General features: G+C 43.1%; 1 protein-coding gene across 1 annotated transcript in view; it reads right to left on the bottom strand.

The window, feature by feature from the left end:
• Positions 1-18336, bottom strand: part of LOC109291079 (sodium channel protein type 5 subunit alpha-like) — an 87704-nt gene extending 69368 nt beyond the window's left edge. The window contains exons 1-7 of the mRNA XM_019507939.1: positions 18097-18336; positions 16369-16483; positions 14146-14260; positions 12333-12461; positions 8738-8829; positions 7945-8166; positions 1805-1868 (exon numbers count right to left, since the gene is read on the bottom strand). Coding sequence (XP_019363484.1) covers positions 1805-1868; positions 7945-8166; positions 8738-8829; positions 12333-12461; positions 14146-14260; positions 16369-16483; positions 18097-18336 — 977 coding nt within the window. The remainder of the gene's footprint in view (positions 1-1804; positions 1869-7944; positions 8167-8737; positions 8830-12332; positions 12462-14145; positions 14261-16368; positions 16484-18096) is intronic.
• Positions 18337-20908: the final 2572 nt, after the last annotated feature.

Genomic DNA, 20908 nt, shown 5'->3' with positions numbered 1-20908 from the left:
CAAAACGTGGGAGGTGCCCCAGCCTCTCTGGCCAGCACCCCCCCAGGCAAGCACCTGGGGGCCATGGCTCCCTCTACCCACCCTCATTGGTATGTCACTGGATCAGCCACACCTTCCTCTACTGCCTCTGAGGTTTCTGATATGACCAGCAGCTCTTCTGCTGTGAGATATCTCCAAGCAGGACCTGCAGGAGCTGCCAGATTTCTACAAGGACCTCTTCAGGGCCTGGACGCTGGTCTCCACCTCCGGGTTCCTCCTCACCAAGACCCTCCTGAAAAACTTCCAGCTGGTAGTGCTAGTGACAGAGGTCCCCAGATATGCTGGAGGATGGTTCTGGACAACATTACTCATATCGGAGGCCTCCTGAACTATGCTGGGCAGGGGTGGGCAGAGCCTTCTGTGCTGGCAGCACATGGAGCTACTCACACTGCATGCTCCCTGCTGCTTACTCCAGGAGGTAAAGGCTATCTTACCACACACTGTCCTTGTCTATATCAACAAGGTCCTGCACAAGGGCAGTCCCTGCACCCTGGTATCCCCCAGCCCTCTGAAGTGAGCTATGGGGCCACTGCTTCAGCAGGTCCCACTGTGCTCCCCACACCACTGTCTCAGCAGGCTGGGGGATATCAAGCTAGAACAAGTCTGAACAGCCCATCTGCATTAGCTCTACATGGTCATGCTCTGCACATTATTCCATCCTCATCCCACCCTGACAACAAGTGGCAGAACAGTTTAGGTGAGGGCAGAGTGGAAGTCCCCAGTGGACAACTCTGTATTTAATCCTCATCCCACAAGCCACTGGGGACCTCAGCTGGTAGCATCTCCATGGAGCCATCACCATGGGCATGCATCCACTGGGGACCTCAGCTGGTGGCATCTCCATGGAGCTGTCACCACAGGCATGTATCTGGTGCACTTTATGGACACCACAGACCTGTCCCTGTTGCCAACAGATACAGGCCTACATCAAGTACACCAGGTTGCAACCCTTCTTTCACCTCCTCCAGAACGTCCTGATGAGGTTCTGGCTGCAATTCTCCCTGTATCTTTTTTGTTATGCGCTCTCTATCCATGGGCCCACCAAGCCTCAGGACCTCCTACTGGGTCTGGCCAAGCCGGCCATCTATAAGACCAGGAAGGAGGCTCTGGCTGGGGAGAACCTGGGTGATTGTGGGGCTGTCTTCCTGTCACTCCTCTGTCCGTGTCCCTGAGATGAGTTTCACTGGTCAGCATTCATAGGCTCCCTCAGCTCATTCAGGGGGCAGTGAGCACTGGCCAGTATGCTCTGCTTAGTGTCCCCTTCCAGATCCCTTGTTATTAACCTAAGACCTCATTCCTCTTCCTGTTTTCTCTTTTGTTGTCCCAAGTAATCATTTGGTGTGTCCTCAGTGGCCTCCCTTATTAAGGGAGGTTTATAGTTTTTCATGATGAGCCCATGACCCTACAGCACATCAAATTGGCCTGCGTCTGACAGTGGCAGAGAGTGGATGCTAAAAGGGAAAGTGAACTGGGTCTGACCAGGTTTTTTTACCCACTGTCCCTCTCTCACTTCCAGACTCCAGCATTTAAGGTCTAGGAAGTTTCAATTCTGAGGCTGTACCCCTGAGGGGTAAGCTGCCATGAGGCAGCTTTCATTGACCCCAGGGTAAGAGAGTGTGCTCATGGCCAGTTACCATGGATTGGCTAACATGCTGTAATTTCACATCCTAATTTATGCCATGGTCAACTTGTTTCTGTTCCCATGCCTTGAGCTAAGCCCCAAAATACAGAAGCAATGAAAGAAAAATTCAAAATCAAAACTTACCCAGCTTCTGAGCCATTGCCACACAGTAAGTTATCTGAGGTGCCGTTCTTTTTGGCAACATTTGCTGTAACAGAAATTAAAGCACAGTACATTTAAAATGCTTTCTAATCTAATCTTCTAGATTAATACAAATTGTAGTAAAAATGCAGTGACACGTGTGTGTGTGCGCGCGTGTGTGCAAAGATCAAAAATGGCGCTATAAGAAGAAAGAAACGTTGCCTACCAATATAGAAATCAAAATGATTTGGAATATGCTCTCTCTCTCTCTTTCTGTTATTTCAGTTTGGGGCACCAGACAGCCCTCTGCCCCAGGTACTCACAATTGGAGTCTTTTGCCCAGCAGTATTTTTAGAGTTCACACATTCACCCCTGGCTGTCCCAGAACAAAGGCATAAAGGGCAGTGCTGGCCCAACTGCAAATCTGTTCCTATGTTGCCACAGAATCTAGATATGATAGATATTCATAGTAACAGGAAGGAGGTAAATGAACATATATGAGGACAACACAACTTGAAGAACTCCAATTACTATAAAGGTCTAAACTCTCACAGGCTAGACCACCTACAGTTCACTGAACCTCCTTTGGAACACCATAATACTGGAGCTGAGGCACCTGCTTCATAACTACTGATGCTGTAGATCAGGGGTGTCAAATGTACGGCCCTTGGGCTAGATCTAGCCTGCAGAGCTCTGGGATGCCTATACATGTGTTCGGGGGAGGGCAGTGCATTTTAATTAGAATGGCTCTTGGGAGCCGCTTTACTTGCGAGACCCTCAGTGTCTCATGGTGTTAGATGAGCTTTAGTTAAAGTAGCCCCCTGCTGTTTTGAAATGCAGGACGCTGGATGCATGAGATGCTGCAGCACACTGGAGATCGATTAACAGAGTCTGCTCTGATGTGTTCTAATCAGAACATGCTGGAGCACATGTAAAAGTGCATGTTGTCTGGCCCATGGTTTTCCTAGAGGCTGGGAATTTAAGGGCGGGTAACAGGGAGTGAGCCCACTGCCAAGATCTGGGGTACAGAGGCATGCTGGGAAATGTGTCAATGGCATAGAGAGCACAATGGCTGCGTTAACCCTTGCTGCTGCCACATCCAGATCCAGGCTGCAAGAACCCCATGGTCCAGATATGGCCCAGGGTACTAGGTGAGTCTGACAACCCTGCCATAGCTCATGAAGTGGTGCTGGCAACATCCTGAGCTCCCTACGAGGGTGATTTAGCAATGCACTGTCTCAGAGCCCCTCTGGTGATGAGGGGATGAGGCCAGGACTAGAATCTGAATTTCCCGCTCCCTTGGCAAGTGCCATAACAACACAGGAATTGAGCTAAAAGTTTGGAGGATCCCTCTATGCTTCATTCTCTCATCCAGTAGATATGCCCAGAGGAAGATTCTGTTCTACCATAGATGGAAATGGACTCCAAACTGTGCATACCTGCCAAAACTTGCGGTTATGCAACTACTTAACCCCCACTTCAGTGCACAAATATGAAAGAGGATTTGACCCTATCTGGTTAATGGCAACTGGATCTGATGTAATCTACAGTTACTTACTTTTGGCAAAGTACCCCCCCAGTTTGCATGAAGATAAGCACAGAATTGGCATCACCATCCTCTTTGGTTTGCACTGCAGAACACTAATAGTGTGATACTACTCTGGTTATGAAAATGTCAGTCATAATCCTTTACTGCAGGGTGAAGCCATTGAACACCAAAACTAAGAAATCAACCTCTTACTTTTGCATGAAAAAATATAAAAGGTTTTCTCCAAACTTATAGCATTTATGTTGTGTCTGAGAATGTACATGGAAATTCGATAATTCGTTTACAAGTTAAATTACTTAAAATTTTGGTTCTTTAAGAAATTTAGCATTTGTATTGTATTTCCTTTTTCTGAAGAAAATGTAAATATTCAAGGTCAACAGATAGTTAAAGCTAAATAAAATCTTGTGAAAAGACTATGTTTGAAAGAACTGGGTTATACTTGCATAGTAACAGTTACTGTATTAATCTCAGACATCATTACGCAGACTACACACAGGCTTATGCTTGGTAAGTCTTAAACAGACCCACTATAACAACAGAAGCAAGTCCAAACACCATCATTTCTCTTCAGTTAATTTATGTGCAATGATTCTATTGATTGCAATGACTCAGGGTGATTACCGTTAAAGCAGGATAAATTAGCCTGCACAAAGCTCCATGCTGCTATGGGTAGAGAGCTTCTGACTCCTAAGCTATGTTATTTAAAGCTAGATTGAGTCCTTCCATGCTACTCTGTGGGCGTGTCTACACAGTGCTGTATGAAGCACTACAACGCTATAGCGATCACACAGGTCTACATGTGTTCACTAGCTACATCACCATAGAAGCACACTCCCTGCTTATAGCACACCACTATGGTGACTTTGTGGAGAAGTTTAAGTGTGTACCGCCTGTACTATGTAGTATGGGTGGTTACTGCGCCGTGTTTTAGTACTTCCAAAAGGAAGTACTAAAGCATGCAACATAATAATGTTGCCATACAATGATATGTAGACACACCCTGTGGGTGCATCTATCCATGCAAATAATGCTGGAACAGTTTACTCTAGAGTACACTATTCTAGAGTAAACTGTCCTGGGCATGCTTCTACACATGCAGGGGTGCAGAAGCAGATTTGCTGCTCCTAGCAGCAGACTGCTCCCTTTCCCTGAGGCCCTGCACCAGGCCCCTGCAGCAGCCATAGGAGCTCTAGGCTCCCCCTGGGTGCTAGCCCAGGGGCTGGCAGGGAGCATGGAACCAAGTGACAGCTATCTCTTGGCAGGGCCCAGGACATTTGTCCCTACCTCCAGGAGCTGCCTGCTGCTGGGGCAGCCTCTGTCACCAGAACCTAGGTGGGGACAATGTTCCCCTGTGCTGGCAGCAGGGAGCTCCAAACGGCCCCACTCCGCAATCGTGGGGCCGGGGATGGGAGCTCCCAGTCAGCCGTCTACTTGTGCCATACTGTGCAGTAAGTAATCAAGCATAAATTTGTTACTTGTATTTATAGGGTTAGAGCTAACTACTGCACAGTAAGCATTTGCCTGTATAGACGGTGATGCTTACTGGCTGCGTCTACACAAGATGCTTACTGCGCAGTAACTCATTATTACTGTGCAATAGTAATGAGCTTGTGCACAGTAAGTGTCACTAAGCAACCATGCTGGGATGCTACTGCACAGTAACACTGGTTACTGTGCAGCCATTTAGTACTCGGTTATGCAACGGACAACTATGCTGTGGGGGGTCTCATGTAGATGTGACTACTGTGCAATCATTAGCTCTAATCTTGAGTAAAGCATCTCATGTAGACGTGTCCTGTAATCTGCATTGTAAACATAACTACAATGCAAGGAAACTAAACAGTCTTCAAATACCTGAAGGGCAATTATAAAGAGGATGGAGATGCACATTTTCTCTATGGCTGTAAGAGATAGGACTAGGAGCAATGGCCACAAATTGCAGCAGAAGAAAATTAGACTGGAGATTAAGTAGAACTTTCTGACTATGAGAGTGGTTCAATGTGGGATAGGCTACCTAGAGGAGTTGTGAAGTTTCCATTCCTCTATAACCAGAGCAGGTTATACAGAGAGTGGCTGGGATGGTCTGGCTGCAGATGATCCTTTCCTGCAGAAGGGACTGGACTAGACGACCTCATGAGATCCCTACATTCCTATGATCCTATGCATCACCTGGCCTTAAAAGATTCAGTCTATAGCTTCTACCATGGGCATGGTGATTGAAAGACACTGTGCTGCTTCAGCTTAATTGCACAACAAGATAGCACCGCCTAAAAATGAGGCAAAAGGGTAGAGGAAACCCTTATGTAAAATGCCTTAAGCCTCAAGAACTGCTTTCTCTGGCCTTCCTTCAAATCACACCTCTCTCAAGCCCTTCCTAACCACCATGACAATTGTACACTAAGGGACAGATTTGCTAATAGACTTTTGTACTTTTGCCCCCAAAGCTTATAATTTTTTTTAAGGTAAGATACAATGATTGCATGCAACTGATTTTCGGAGAGCAGCAAGAAAGGGAAAAAAGGTAACAGTGATAAGAATTCCTGATTCCATCATTTAGCCATGTGATCTTAACACAGTTTTAAGACTAAGAAATTACTACATTTACCTGAATCCAAGATGGCTTCAAATTTAAGACAATCCCCCAATTATTAGATTCTATACATGGGTGCTTATAAACGTGTCATAATTGTTCTAACTAGTGAGGGGTCATTTTAAATTCAGCCGCTCCATTGCTTCAGTGCGGAAAGCAGCAGCAGGATCAAGGGTCCTCCTTTGCCTGCCTGCCTGCCCCCACCCTCTGCTCCCTCCTTCAGTCTGCCTGCCACCCTGTGCCTGCCCTCTTCCCTCCCTCCCACTCCCACTGCTTACTTCCTGCTGTGGTTCTGTTCAGCAGCAACAGTGGACCCAGCCCAGCCCCAGCTAGGAAGAAATGGCTGGGTCAGGGCTGGAGGGACCAGAGCCAAGACTGAGAATAGGGGGGGCAAGGGGCAGCTGGGTGGGGTGGGGGGGTAGGCTGTGCAGTCTTTTTTGCATCTTCCCCAAGCCACATATGTGGGTCTCCCCCATTCCAACATGCCCCCTGCCCATGGTCTCCCTCAAACTCTCCTGGATGTGAGCCCCCTCCCCTGCCAAATGAGTCTTCCTGGCCTGGGAAAGGAAATGGCTCAGCTCTAACTGAACTGCTGCCTGGCTGCCGTGGGCTAGTACTCAAATCCAAGATGGGGCTTTCGTCCCCCATATTGGGGGGGAGGGGGAACTTATCTTGGATTCAAGTAAATATGGTAAGCAAACAACAGTACCAAAGACCAGTACCCATGGTGGCAAAAACAATATTTCTCTAGGAGGCATAATGCATATCCTGCCAAAAATATACATGACCTGCGTGGCCGAGTTACTCTTTATGAAACAATCTTAACATTTGAATTTTCTGACCTCTGAATCCTTCATTTATCCATCTTAATATTGGACCCGGGTCAGTTTTGCATTTGACAACTGATAGGACAAAATGAGCCCTATGGAGAGTGTTTCTGTTTCTACTTATTTCTCTGGACTAATTTGAGGTTCTTATTTGCACCAATTTTTACTATTGCATGGAAAATCTCTGGTATTTTACTAATTTTCCTTCCAGATAAGAAAGAATCAAATATGGCTTTGTTTCCATTCTGCACATGGAAATTGTTTGGATCCTGTGTGGGATTTTCTGGTTCATTTTGAGAATTTTCTTAGCACTAAAGGTTTTCCCCCATTTTCCCACATTTTGGTACATATAAATACCTGCTGTGCTGCCCAGGATTTTCTGAAATGTTTTGAAAGATCACAAGCTTCCTTCACATCCAGTGTGTACAAGCGGCATCACTTCTACATGGCATCTATAGCTTACATTAATCTCTCCTTTAGTAGTACAGTTTATGCCATATGCCATGTTTATAATTGTTTTCCCTGCTTCTGAAATCTCTTGTATATGTTGAGATTTCCCTAAAGGTTGAAGCTTCTCCCACATTTCACAGTATCTAAAATGTTTCTCCTGTGTGGATTCCCTGGTGTATGGTGAGATATAACTTCTGCATGAGCTCTTCCTTTCCTTGACAGAGAACATGCTACAGTAAACGCTGTATCTTCTTTGAAAATGATCTGTGCATGTTCACCTATCTCTGATTGACCCAACCATATTTTCAGCTGTAAAATTCATTGCAGTGAAGAGAGACATATGAAATAAATGCAACTTAAGGGACAAAAGAAGCAATTTAGTGGATTCTCTGGTAATCTGCATCAAAACTCATATATTTGTAGGCTACTTAACAGTATGTAAAACTATAGATGCTTATACCTATTCATCAAACAGTAAAGATAGAACTTTTAGAAATTACACCAGAGACTGTAATAATATGTATTTCAGTTGTTATCATATCATACTGGGCAATGCTGTTGGATATTAGAGGAAATTTCCAGGAACATGGCAGAAGGGGAAGGAAGGAAGGAAGGGGTGGAAATTGCCCCTGGATTTTGCAACTACGCTGGCATTTTGAATTACATTAAGTTGTAGTAACAATTAATCTTACCCGTATTTTCATAAAGGAAATAAGAAAAAAATTACCTGACTCGTTAAGGAAGGCATCATAAGAGTCCCATGTCTTATTGTCCACATATATTGAGTTATTTATTTTAGTGTGGTTCCTGACACACTTATTTCTCAAATTACCCTTAAAGAGCTGGAGCCCTACGAGGGCAAAGACACTCAGGCAGAAAACAGTCAGGATCATCACATCAGCAAGTTTCTTAACAGACTGAATAAGTGCACCTACGATGACCTTCAATCCTAAGGAGATAAAACAGTTTATAGACTGAGAAGCTGAACCACAAAAGTATCATTCTTTTTAAACAATGTCTAGTGGCCAGAGTTTCATAACTAGTGCATCAATACAGTGTCCAGAAAGAGACAATGCACCAAATCAATGGCCTGTACTTCATTTTTATGTAGCCTTAAACAGACAACTCTTCCACTGAGTGTCTGCTTAAAGAATAAACAAAAAACCAAATGAGATTTGATCTTATCACAATAAACATTAATGATAATGCACAAGTCTGTTAAGATACTGGAGACATTGCACAGTCAAAATATTATGAAAAATAAGAGCAACCAGAAGAGAATTCTGCATAGCAGATATTATAAAGATTTTTTAAAATTCTTAGACATAAACAAAGAGAGACAGCAAATTGTTTCTATTGGCTTAATTATCCTGAGTAGGCCAACAAGGCTGAGACGTTAAACCAGGCCTACAAATACACAGTATATAAACAAGTGAAAGATAAAAACAAAAGATCTGACAAAAGAGTGAAGAGGTTGGAGGATGGACTCACTTGTAGCTGTATTCCAAGAACAGGCTTACCTGGCACTATTGAAATGGTTTTTAAAGCTCTCAGTACCCTGAATGTGCGAAGGACTGAAACACTGCCTAAGTCACTAAACTCTCCGGCATATCTGTAAAATAAGGATGTGACACAACTGTCTATCAACACGAATGAATAGTTCAACTATTTTATATACAGGGGTTCTTAACTGCTAACTCTTCTGAGCATACACAATTTTGAGCATTAATAAATCATCATCAGAGGCTTATCCTAGCCAGGACAAATTAGGGATTTATTTTTTGATTAGTGCTTGGTTATGTATGCTGACAACATCTTTGAACATTATACACTCTCAAATAAAGACAACACTGACATTTTTCAGACCAATCTAGACTGAGAGGAGAGCATACATATTTTTGACTGAATCCCCAATAAAAATTTTACAGCGCACTTTCTCCCCAGGCCCCTCATAAAACTACATATTCTCCCTGCACTGCAAGTCCCCTCCTGAAAGAATCCAGACTAAAATGAATCAATACAAAATAACAGTTTCTCTTGTTCCCACAATGGAAGTATATCAAATTGCCTACAAGCAACCTAGTCCCCCCCAAAAAGTGGTCTTCCCTGTCATACACCCAGAATCAGTCTAGCAATTCTTGATTACTTATCCTACTAATCATAGGAAATGAGGGCTGGAAGGGAGCTCAGGAGGTCAAATCTAGTCCAACCCCGTGCTCAAAGCAGGACCAACCCCAACTAGATTATCCCAGCCAAGGCTTTGTCCAGCTAGGTCTTAAAAACCTCCAAGGATGGAGAGTCCATCACCTTTCTGGACAGCCTGTTCGAGTGCTTTACTGCCCTCCTCGTGAGAAAGTTTTTCCTAATATCTAACCTAAACTTCTCTTGCTGCAACTTGAGCCCATTGCTCCTTGTTCTGTCATCTGCCACCACTAAGCACAGTCCAGCTCCGTCCTCTTTCGAACCCCGCTTCAGGTAGTTGAAGGCTGCTATTGAATCCCCCCTCAGTCTTCTCTTCTCCAGATTAAATAAGCCCAGTTCCCTCAGCCTCTCCTCATAAGTCATGTGCTGCAGCCCCCTCACCATTTTTGTTGCCTTCTGCCGGACTCTCTCCAATTTGTCCACATCCTTCTGTAGTGGGGGCTCAAAACTGAGCAGATGTGGCCTCACCGATGCCAAACAGAGAAGAATAATCACTTCCCTCAACCTGCTGGCAATGCTTCTACTAATGCAGCCCAGTATGCTGTTACCTTTTTGGCAACAAGGGCACACTGTTGGCTCATATTCAGCTTATTGTCCACCATAACCCTAATCCCATTTCTGCAGAGCCAGTTGGTCCCCAGCCTGTACTGGTGCAGGGATTGTTCTACCCTAAGTGCAGGACTTTGCACTTGTCCTTGCTGAACCTCATGCGATTTCTTTTGGTCCACTCCTCCAATTTGTCTAGGTCACTCTGAATCCTAGCCCTACCCTCCAGCATACCCACTACTCCCTCTAGTTTGGTGTCATCTGCAGACTTGCTGAGAGTGCACTCCATCCCACCTGAAGATATTGAACAAAACTGGCCCCAGGACTACCACCGGGAACAATCAAGGGACAGGGCACTCAACTTGATACTTGATACTTCCTAAGTATGTCTGAAATACTGTCTTTGTTCCTCTTCTTACTGATACTACTACTGTTCAATCCTTTCTCTATGTACAAACTCACACCAGTTTTATGCATAGCAGGAAGTAGAATTTGATGTCACCAGAATTCCACTTTTTGCATAGACAAAAACTTTTGTTTAAAACGAAAACCCCCCAGCAACCAAGCTTTATTCTACACACACACACACGTCAGGGTCTCCAAACACACACACACGCGCGTGCGCGCACACACACACACACACACACACACACGTCAGGGTCTCCAAGTGGCTGACAGCTGGCTGGACCTACCCCACGTGGGGCTAGGTAGGCAATAGCTGAATTAGCTTCCACTGGATTGTGCCTGGACAAGTTGTTTTGGAGAACCAGCAACTCAGTGCTGGTAGATGCTCCTAGGTACCTGGGGCAGCTCTTAGCAGTGGGAGTCAGGCCAGTCCACACAAATCCATCTTTTCTCCTAATACTTTTATGGTTTCTCTGTTTTCATTGCTCCCAACATTTGGCTGTACCCCTGGCTCCTGCTCTAGGCTTTTACTTTGCCTTCTGGCACCATCACTTCACTTACCGCTTTGTTACAGCTTTCAGACCTTCCAAATCCTGATTCGTACAGATGGCTCAAGCCGTCGTCTTGACTTTTAGTGTCAGATCTTGACCTGAATCAGTGGCGCAGTTTGCTCATATCTGGTCCCCACACAAGGTGTATCTAGGTTTCTTTTCAGCTGTAGTGCTATAATTTGCTACTCCTTTCTTTAGAATGGTAATGAATAGTGCCCTTAGACGCCCAGGATTTAAGAAATGGTTAAGCCTTGTAGCTGTATTTGGGCTTGGTAGCTAGATCCTCACCTCTCTCCTGACTGAGCTGAGCTCTTAGTGAGCTATGCCTGGGAATACATTGAGAGGGCAAACAAGCATTTGAAAGACCTAGCTCAGGTTACATGGCTTTGAGACCCTTAAACCTGAGTTAGATTCATGCATGTGTTTGTGCAGACAGCCAGAGGTGAGTAAATCTGGAGGGCGAGGGGGTCACTTGGAAGGGGCCTGGTGGGACTGGGGGGTTGGTGGGTTCATGGGGGTGTCCAATTCAGGGGCTTGCTGTTCAGGGGAGGGGATGCTAAAATAGCCTGGTCACGATTGGCAGGGAATAGGGAGGGTTAAAAACAGCATAGCCCCGGAGCTGTGGAATTTGCCTGGGCCCTCCCAGCCCTAGAGCTGTGCTGAGGATCCATGCATGTGTTTGCTAGTTGGGTTAAGCAAAATAAAAGCCTGAGCTGAAAAATCTTATCCCATGCAGCACTTCAACTGTTTGGAACAATCAAGCAAAACCTGGACTAAAACATTTTACCTCTCCATGCTTTTAAACTGGAAAGAGATAGCAAACAAGACATCCCACATGCAACTTGAACAATGTGGCTCACAGACAGTCTTGACAGGCTTATGGAACTGGAGTATGTTTTAGTGCTGTAGCTTAATGGATTTGATTGTATTTCGCAGCCACTGCATTTGCTAATTACAGCTAGATCAAGTTCAAATGTAGTTGATGCCAGACTTGATCCACTGACTAACACGGTGTCCATATATTTGTGGCCATTCTGTCTTCACACGCACACATTCATTCACTCTTTTGGACAAAACAGATACATTGCATCAATCTTTGTCATGTCAGACCCAGTTTCATATAAAATGGCTGCCAGTTCCCATGCGATGGACTACTGCATATAAGCTGCCTTCCTCTATAGAGCCTCCCACTCTTTTTGTGAGACAAATATGCTCTTGCTATGCTTGAAGCCATAAAATAAAGGGGGAAATATGGGTAGTTTTTCAAGTGCAGTTAACACTCACTCCTTACATTTTTTTTGTATCTGAGTGCAAAATACAATATGTCAGTGAAAAGTTCTACAGAAAATAAACACAGGCAAGAACAATTTAGCTCTCTTAAAGAAACACACACACGTGAAGCCTTACTTACGCCAGAACAATAACAATGAAATCCAGCCAATTCCATGGATCTCGAAGAAAAGTGAATTCATTCAGACAGAATCCTCTTGCCAATATTTTTATCAATGATTCAAAAGTGTAAATGCCAGTGAAAGTGTACCTGGGGATCAGAGTAACCAAGAAAAGCAAGAGTATCCACAATTAATGGAAGAGGATATAAGTTGCACTCAAGCCTACTCTCTCTCTGGATTCTGACAGCTCCAAGGACCTGAACCAATACCCTCAGCGAGGTAATGGAAAGACTCCGATTAATTTAATTGGGAACTGGCTAACTAAGAGGCAATTTGAAATATTAGTTGACATGGCTATCATTATCAGAATCTGGGGCATACTTGTCTGGATTGCCAGTTTTCTCGGCTAAAATCTTAAGGTGTTTCATGTTAGACACCCAAAATGTGAGGCATCCGTTCTCAATAGCTACTTGTAAATAAATTCAGCCATATTCCATATCTTCCACTGGTTCAACACCCCAAAATGCTCATTCAATGCACTAAGCATTGTTTACTTTGCGCCTCTGGTTTCAACTTCTATCCAGAATGTTTAAAAAGCTTTAAGGGCTTTTCATTTTAAGGTAGTAATTTTTTACTGTCAGTAAAATCTTTGCGGGTTTTATTGAGTGCACTTATTTCAGCAAGACAGAAATCCCCTCAGAGAATTCTAAAGGCATTTATTTGGTACTCAGAAAATCTGTAGCCTTTTTTACTTAGGAAAAAAAAACAGATTCTGAAAATATTGTCTGAATTCTCAGGTTCTCTCAAGAGCCAGGCTTTAAGAAAAATGCCGATTACTGTAATTTTAGTGATAAAAGTATAAGAATTGGCAATGCTGAAAATGAGAGCCTTACTAATAGAGTCACACAGGCAAAAAACATCTGTGGAATTTTTCTATGAGTAAAGAATGCACACTGAATCAACATTGTTCAAATGAACGTAAAACATTGATCTTGAAATCCTTGCTCAATGTTGATTTATAGATTTTCCTGGGTAAGAATGAGTAACAGCTGTGGAAGGACTTCAGAACTTAGAATAAAGATAGGTATAGGTAAGATAAATAGAAAAATGTGGAGTTAAGATAACCAGATTCTACCTTCACTTACCCAATGAAAATCTACAGTGGGCACATCTACACGTGTGCTTTAATGTGCAGTATCCTATTTTAAAAGTCTCATATAAATTTATAGCACACAATAAAATAGGCTGCTGCGCATTGAGCATCACCTAAAAAGTATGCGTTTGCACTACAGAGAATTAGGGCAGTCTAATGTGCGCTAGGGTGCCTGTACATTAGCCAGGAGGCTGCTCTGGCATGCTGCAATTACAGCACGTCAGAGCAAACTCGATTAATTGAGTCTGCTGGAGTGTGGTAATTACCGCACTCCAGCCAGCCTCCGCGTCCTCATGTAGTAGCACTTCAAAATGGTGGTGGGGGTGCTTTAGCTAAAGCCACTCTAATTCAAGTGCCCCCCCTGCCACCCACACAGCATGTTTAGAAATGCCTGGAGGTACTAAATTTAATGTGCATGAGGAAAAGTGCACTAATGCACATGCCCATTGGGACTCCAGTGAGTTACTTTGGATTTAAACCGCTGCAAAACAAAGCAGAAGATGATTCTACACCCCCAGCCCATATTGTTTAAGTTTCAACAGAAGTAAAATTCCTACCAAATTCAATATGAGATTATGCTGCACAAGGGCTATAAATGTGGCACACGCACTAATTAACAAGGGAACTAATATATATATATGTCTATATATAGGTATATACACACACACAAAAATACTTACTCAACATACTTGTTCCAGGTGGGAGATGAAGATGAAGATGTCTTATCAGGCATAACCACCATGAACACACAATTGGTTATAATAGTACACATAATAAACAAAGTGAATAATGTGAGTAACGAGAGTTAAGGCAAGGAAAACTACAGGGTAATCAGCAACTTCACCAATTTGTTCCATCAGCCTGAATTTGTTTGATTTTGAATCCTGTAGCACACTGAATGCTTTCATTTATAGGTATTTATCAGGTTTGAATTGTATCATGGAATAGGGCGCTATTAATGTTATTTATGTTACCGGCACAGTTATACAGTCAAGATGCATCATACCCCCAAGAGCTCACAGTCCAAATGTAAGATGTATTTGATGTAGGATGCATTTTTTATCTTCACTTAGAGGTGGGGAAGAGAGATGCACAGAGTCTAAGTGACATGAACATACTCACACAGGAAAGCTTTGACAGCAATAGGAACCGAATCCAGATTTCACGTGTTTTAGTTCAGTACCTTTGCCAAAGGATGTTCCTTCCTCATACAAGACTTGTGGTAAAGATGTGGGGAAAAGATGTCCATGCTCAACACTAGCCTCCTCCTGTCCCTCATCTTCCCATTTATAATATATTATGCTCCTTTGTGGACAACCAATTCATGAGGCAGTTCTGCATGTGGCAGATGCCCTACTATGCCCTGGAACAAATAGGAGCTTACACAGACCCTACAGCTGGACCACAAGCACAGTGACCCTGATGGAGAAAAGCAATGTCTAAAGGCTGGCCAATCCATGGTGTCCACACCTCACAGGTCGTGGAGGTGATCCCAGGCAAAACAAGCAGTGAATTACGTCTAGAATTGAGTTTAGTGGGACTGATTTTGATTCTTACAAGTAAAAATGAGTTCAGTATCACGCCTTGTATTACTTGTCTGTGTAACAGGTGCTCATCCCAAGGGTGGCTGCTCACCCCTTAGGCTTGCCCTCTTTACCTTGGCTGCCACGCCTTGTTGTTCTTAGATCTTTAGAAATGGAGGCTGTCCCAGGGATCCCTGATCTCATGTCGGTATTCTAGTGTCTCTACTTTGCCTTAGGTGCTTATGACATGGCTCTGACTGCCCCTTACACCATGCCCATGACTCACAGATTTTATAAATCAGTGACTATCACCAGCCCCCTTGGGGCATGGCCTCAGTCCTTGTGACTGGGTCTCTCTGCCTGGGCACTTCATCTAGCTCAGCTACTCCCAGGTATAGCTTCCAGGCTTTCCTTCTCCACCCAGGCACTTTGCCTTTGCAGGCTACCCCCAAGTACACCATCTCAATCTGTGCTTTGCCTTTGTGGGCAACTCCTGAGCACCATGTCCTGCCCCCTCAAGCTCTTATCTCTACCCCTTCTGGGCTCCAGGGCCCTGGCCTCAATCCTTGGGCTCCCTTGCTTTGTCTATACCCTTCTTTCAGCTACAGGTCCTCTGGCTCCCTCGGCCTCTGGCAGTGGCCCCTGGCCTTCAGTCTCCTTAGACCCTGGCCCTGCTTCTAGGCCAGTTGAAGCCAGGAGAACCACGGCCCTCCTTGCTTCCCAGCTCTTCAGTTCTCTGCTCTCTCCTGCCCTTCTGCAGGCTACAGACCCTCTAATCCTATCCTTCAGGCCTCTCTGTCCTTCTTTTGCCCTGTTCCCAGACCTATTGGGACCCACTGCTCCCCCTAGCCCCTTCCTCAAACCTCCAGAGTGGCTTACCCAAGGTCAGATGTTAACCAGGACCCCTGGTACAGCCATGCTACCCAGGAGCTCCTCTCTCCATGGCTCTCAGGGTTAGAGTCCTGGCCAACTCAGGCCCTGGGATTATATGCTTCAAGCCCAGGCCCCTCCTGGTCAGGTAACTCTCTAACTGGCCCCTGCCACACCTGCGGGCTGCTTCTCATTTGGCCTCTTTCCTTTTAAAGTGATTGGCATGCAAAGCAGCCTGTCATAGTCTTCCAAGACCAGTTCCTTGTAGAACTATCCATGCACATTTCTTCCTTCATGTACTGAAGACAGTCTTTTTAGTAAGCATCTTAAGGGAGACAAAATAATCACCATTTCTAAAATGATTCAGAATGATCTATGTAGTCATTTGTAGCAACTATATTCCTGCTTTCAGGAAAAGGCTCTACCTATTTCATGTTCTAAAATATGAGCACACCATGACTCCCATATTTATTGTAAAGTGTTAGTAAAGCCAGTTTAAAGGATATGAATGTACCAAGATTTTAATCACTGCTCTTCGGATTGGATGGAAGGGACTAAGAATCCACAAGGCATGTGTAGCACTAAATCGGAAGATTGTTTTCTTCTTGTTCAATACCATAAATGTCTTTAAAGGAAAAAAAATAGAGTTGATACTAAATAACTAAAACTCCTCAGTTATTATTCACTGAAAAGAAGTATTGATATTCATGGCCAGTGTTTCAAATAATTATGGATAGGAGTTTGATCACTGACTTGTTTGTTTGTATGTTCAAATTGAAAGGTTTCTTTATAATTTTGCCTATTTCTTTTGTTACATATAACTTTAAAAAATCATTAAAAGCCACTGTTTTTTCCCATGTAAATTAAGGTCATTACAAAATTGGAAATTATAAGTGTGATACTTTCTTGAAGACTCATCCTAAAAAAAGTTGTGCACATGGGTAATTTTACTTATGGCCCTATTCCCATTAAACAAATTGGACTCCTTATGTGAATAAAGTTGCATCCATGTGTAAACAGGTTCCAGATCAAGGCCTTTCTCAGGGTTCACTAAGGTTGATAGTGACTCTATACGGCAGGGGTGGCCAACCTGTGGAATGTGTGCCACAAATGGCACGAGCAGGTTCTGTGTGTGACATGCAGCAGACAGGGGAGGGGACAGACAGCACAGTGGCAGATGGGGCAGTGAGCAGAAAGTAGAACAGCCAATAAGGCCAGGAACTGGGATAAGATGGTGCAGAACTATTTGTGGCATACCTGCCTAAAATGTTGGACCTCACTGCTATAAAAGATTACGAAGTTAATTACCTTAATTAAAAATATCCTCCAGTTGTGAATATTTTTAAATAGCTTCTGATAACTTAGGGTGGGATTCACAAAACAATTTAGGGGCCTAAAATTCTATTATTTTTCATTCCCAGAGGCATTGCAATGCAAGTGACAGTGCTGCACCCACTAGCATCCCTCAAAGAAAAGCTGCATGTAATGTAGTGGCTTTGGTGTAGGCTCCACATGGATCTAATATACTGGAAAACCCTTTATATAAACCAGTAAAAAAAATGGCATGTAGTAACATATTCTCATATTCTGTCCTTTCCCAAGTTATATCCAGAGTGGGAGAAGTTCACTGATCTAGAAGATTAACATAAATTGTTAAGTTCCCCTTTGGCCTCACTTGAGAGAACTAAAGCAGAATCCCAGTGTTTCATACTGATGAATTTCCTTCTGTTTAATTACTGGAGGTGAAAGTTAATCTTTTCATTACGATATCACTTATTGTGCTATGTGCTTTTTTTATTATCACTTACTTAAATACAATCATCCTAATATAGTTAACTCACATCCCCCCGATCTTCCCTCCACACAGTTGCATTTTCACAGACCTGCATTTTGCATACTGGCTTAAGCTCCTATTCCACCCAGAAGACCATACAAACACCAGCAGACTCTCCCTATGCCTGAAGAAGGGTGTTCATGACCAAAAGTGTAAAGAACAATGTTTCCAACTACAGTATTTAGTTAGTCTAATAAAAGACATCACATTTACCCATACAATCTTCTCTGCCTAGTGTCATAATACAACCCTTCAAAGGGAGCACTCTTCATTTTAATTCTGCAATCCTTCAAGCAAATAAAAAGATGGGTACGTGGTTTAAGAGGAATGAAAATCAAAGTCTTCAGCATAAACAACTTATAAAGCAAAGAAAAATAACAACAGGCATTTTGGGTAGCTCTGACCTTGTGATCACTATAGTAAGGATCAAGATCCTCCAGTGGTTCCCCAATGAGCTCTGGAGGAGGATTTCCATAGAGAGCAGGCAGTGTTTGAAAAGCCTGCAGATCAAGCTGGGGCCGAGGTTTCTCTTCTGGTTGCTGGTCATGGCATGCCTTCTGGGCAGTGATTCGCTTCTCAATAGCAGCCAAGGATTCACAAGTGAATTTCCGGAAAGTGCCAGAACTTGGTAGCAAATTGGCCATCTTTTCATCCTTTTCCTCCTGTAGTAGATTTTATCCCAAGTTGTGGAAACTGCCAAAAAAGAAGTAAGAAGTGGCTACACAAAAGACAAACAGTTGCATTTGACTATGCAGGAAGAAGGCAAGGCAGGGCGGCACCTTGGTGACTGCCTGGTTCAGAAGCATGGGCTAAGAGGCAACGGCCTGCTACCTCAGATGCTATGAATGGACCCCCCTGGATTTGCCATTTCTAATAATTAATTCTGCTTTTGTAGCTGCCAACCTCTTAGGGAAATATTAAAAACAACTTGCACTATGTTGTTGTAAATGAGGATCTGGAAGGTATTAATTTTAGATTATATGTAACTGATAGGCAGATTCTATAGCTTTAGGGCCAGATCCTAAACAGCCTCTAAGTCTTTCCTCCGATCAGCCCCAAAAGTAAGTATCTTGCCTCAAAAATGTTATTTCTCTCTCTCCCAGAGCAGCCTACTGCACTTTCAGGGGCCAGTCCTAAACCACCTTGTGAAGACATGTAACTTTCCTATTCTTAGGATGAGTAGCCTTCACCAATCCTAATGTACCTGGGCTCTCTCCTATACATTCAATGGTAAACTCCTGTCTACCTTCTTCATATCAGGATCCAGCTCAATCCAAGGAAGACAATCTATTCAGGTTCTAGCCCCATTTAGCCGAAGGGGATCTGTACTTACAACTCCTGCTTTTCCAGTACCTATCCTAACCATCAGGCAATGGGGTACACAGGGCTCTGAGCACCCTCATCTTCCCTGTTGAACACTACATGGCCAACAAATATTCAATGCAGTAGCTTTGAACTGCTCAGTCAGTCCTAATCCTTCTTTACAGAGGTCCTAAAAGATCCCTTACAGTTACCATGTGCATTACCATGGCAATACAAAGGACATGGCTACAATAGTCTTATATTTCTGTTAGTCCTGGTTGCTAGAAAGATCCTTTTAGGCCTAAAAGCAACTGGCAGAACTAAGAGCAACTCTATATAGGAGGGATATTCCATATGCTAAGATCCATTTGCATAAGAAACAGGGGTGAAGTCCCATCCCCTTTGAAGTCAATGACAAAACTCTAATTGACTATCATAAAGCTATTATATTCTAGTTACTTTCATTGTAACTCATGCACTCAAACCTTAATCAAGGAAAAGTTTAAAAGAGACTGGATAAAATTACCCTTAAATTAAGAAACATAATTCACAAAGGACAAAACTGTTCTTGTTGATTATTAACACTACTTATCCACCCTGTCTTCCATCCTAATCAGTCCAAGATACCTCATGAATCACAGTTTAGGCCTCTGTTAATTGGGTGTAATTTCCAGTGATTAACTGAGGACAGAATTCAGCCCACTGTCAGTCACTGCAGGGGGAAAAAAAGAAAAGAAAACCTTTTCTACAATAACATCCTTTCTTATTCCTTGAGAAGTAAAAATTCTTAAAAATAAATAAAAGAATATAAAGTTGGAGGAAAATACTGTTACTTTAAAAGTTCAAAGGCACATATAGGTATTTCTCTGGTAAGTAATTTACAGAAATATATATTAAAAAGCTAAAACCCCACATCATCACTCCTGTCTATATTTTGAATCCAATCTGGTCTCTGCTTGTAAGTTCAGAATTTTAAACAGTCTTAAATCAAGAAAATACTTCACTTTAATGTGGTGTAAAAGTTTAAAAAACACTGAATGTATTTTACATCTTGTTTAAAGACCAACAATATTTTCTTTTGTGCTATTGTTGTTTCTATAATGGCAAGAAGAAAAGCACTCTATGGCTTTGGACCAACATCTTATTTCACTGAATCGTTGCTGGATCTAGCCTCAGTCACATACAAATGCAGCAATAACCAGGAATGTGTCTTTGTAAAACACAAATCATTTCAGGGATTTTTTTTAAAGACCTTGCATACTGCATGTTAAATGTTTACTGGCTTTTACTTAGCAAAACATTAGGTGCCTCAAACCACTCCAGGAATTAAATACATCTTTCAATCCCTGGCTCCCACTGAAATCAGTGGTAATTTTGATCCTGATACTCATGATGACAGTAGCAAGCCTTTATTTCCTTAATGAGACCATTGCTCCCAAGTTGAGAAGTTGGCACAGACGTCTGCACCAGAAAGTGTTCTCTGGTCTTGATTCCCAATTTTGGTCAAGGAACACTTTGTGGCGACTCAGGAAGATGGGCATCTTTTGGACCTCCACCTCCCACAATGTCGGCGTATCCAGGCTCCAGCTTCTACCTTATATTAAAGTTGCTTTTTCACTGACTGCTACCAGTCTTCAGGGGAGAGCAACATAATAGACTTAATGAAATAATTTTTGCATTTTGATAGGGGCGTGGAGAGAAAGCTGTAACAAAGTCTTCAAAAAAGCAAGAACTTGAGCTGTGAGGTGGATCAAAAGTCTTTCTTTTTCTTTCTTTCTTTCTTTCTTTCTTTCTTTCATCCTGAGTCTTTGAGGCTGATAGACTCTTATGGAAGCATTTGTGCTGATGATTGCCTGTGTAACAATTTGGCAAGTATCACAAAAGAACAATTATTGTATTCCCTCTGGGCCCTGC

The sequence above is a fragment of the Gavialis gangeticus genome, unplaced genomic scaffold (genome assembly GCF_001723915.1).
Source record: "Gavialis gangeticus isolate Ggan-Ray unplaced genomic scaffold, GavGan_comp1, whole genome shotgun sequence".
Lineage (NCBI taxonomy): Eukaryota > Metazoa > Chordata > Crocodylia > Gavialidae > Gavialis > Gavialis gangeticus.
The sequence above is the reverse complement of the archived record's forward strand: the minus strand, read 5'-3'. Positions and strand labels throughout refer to the sequence as shown.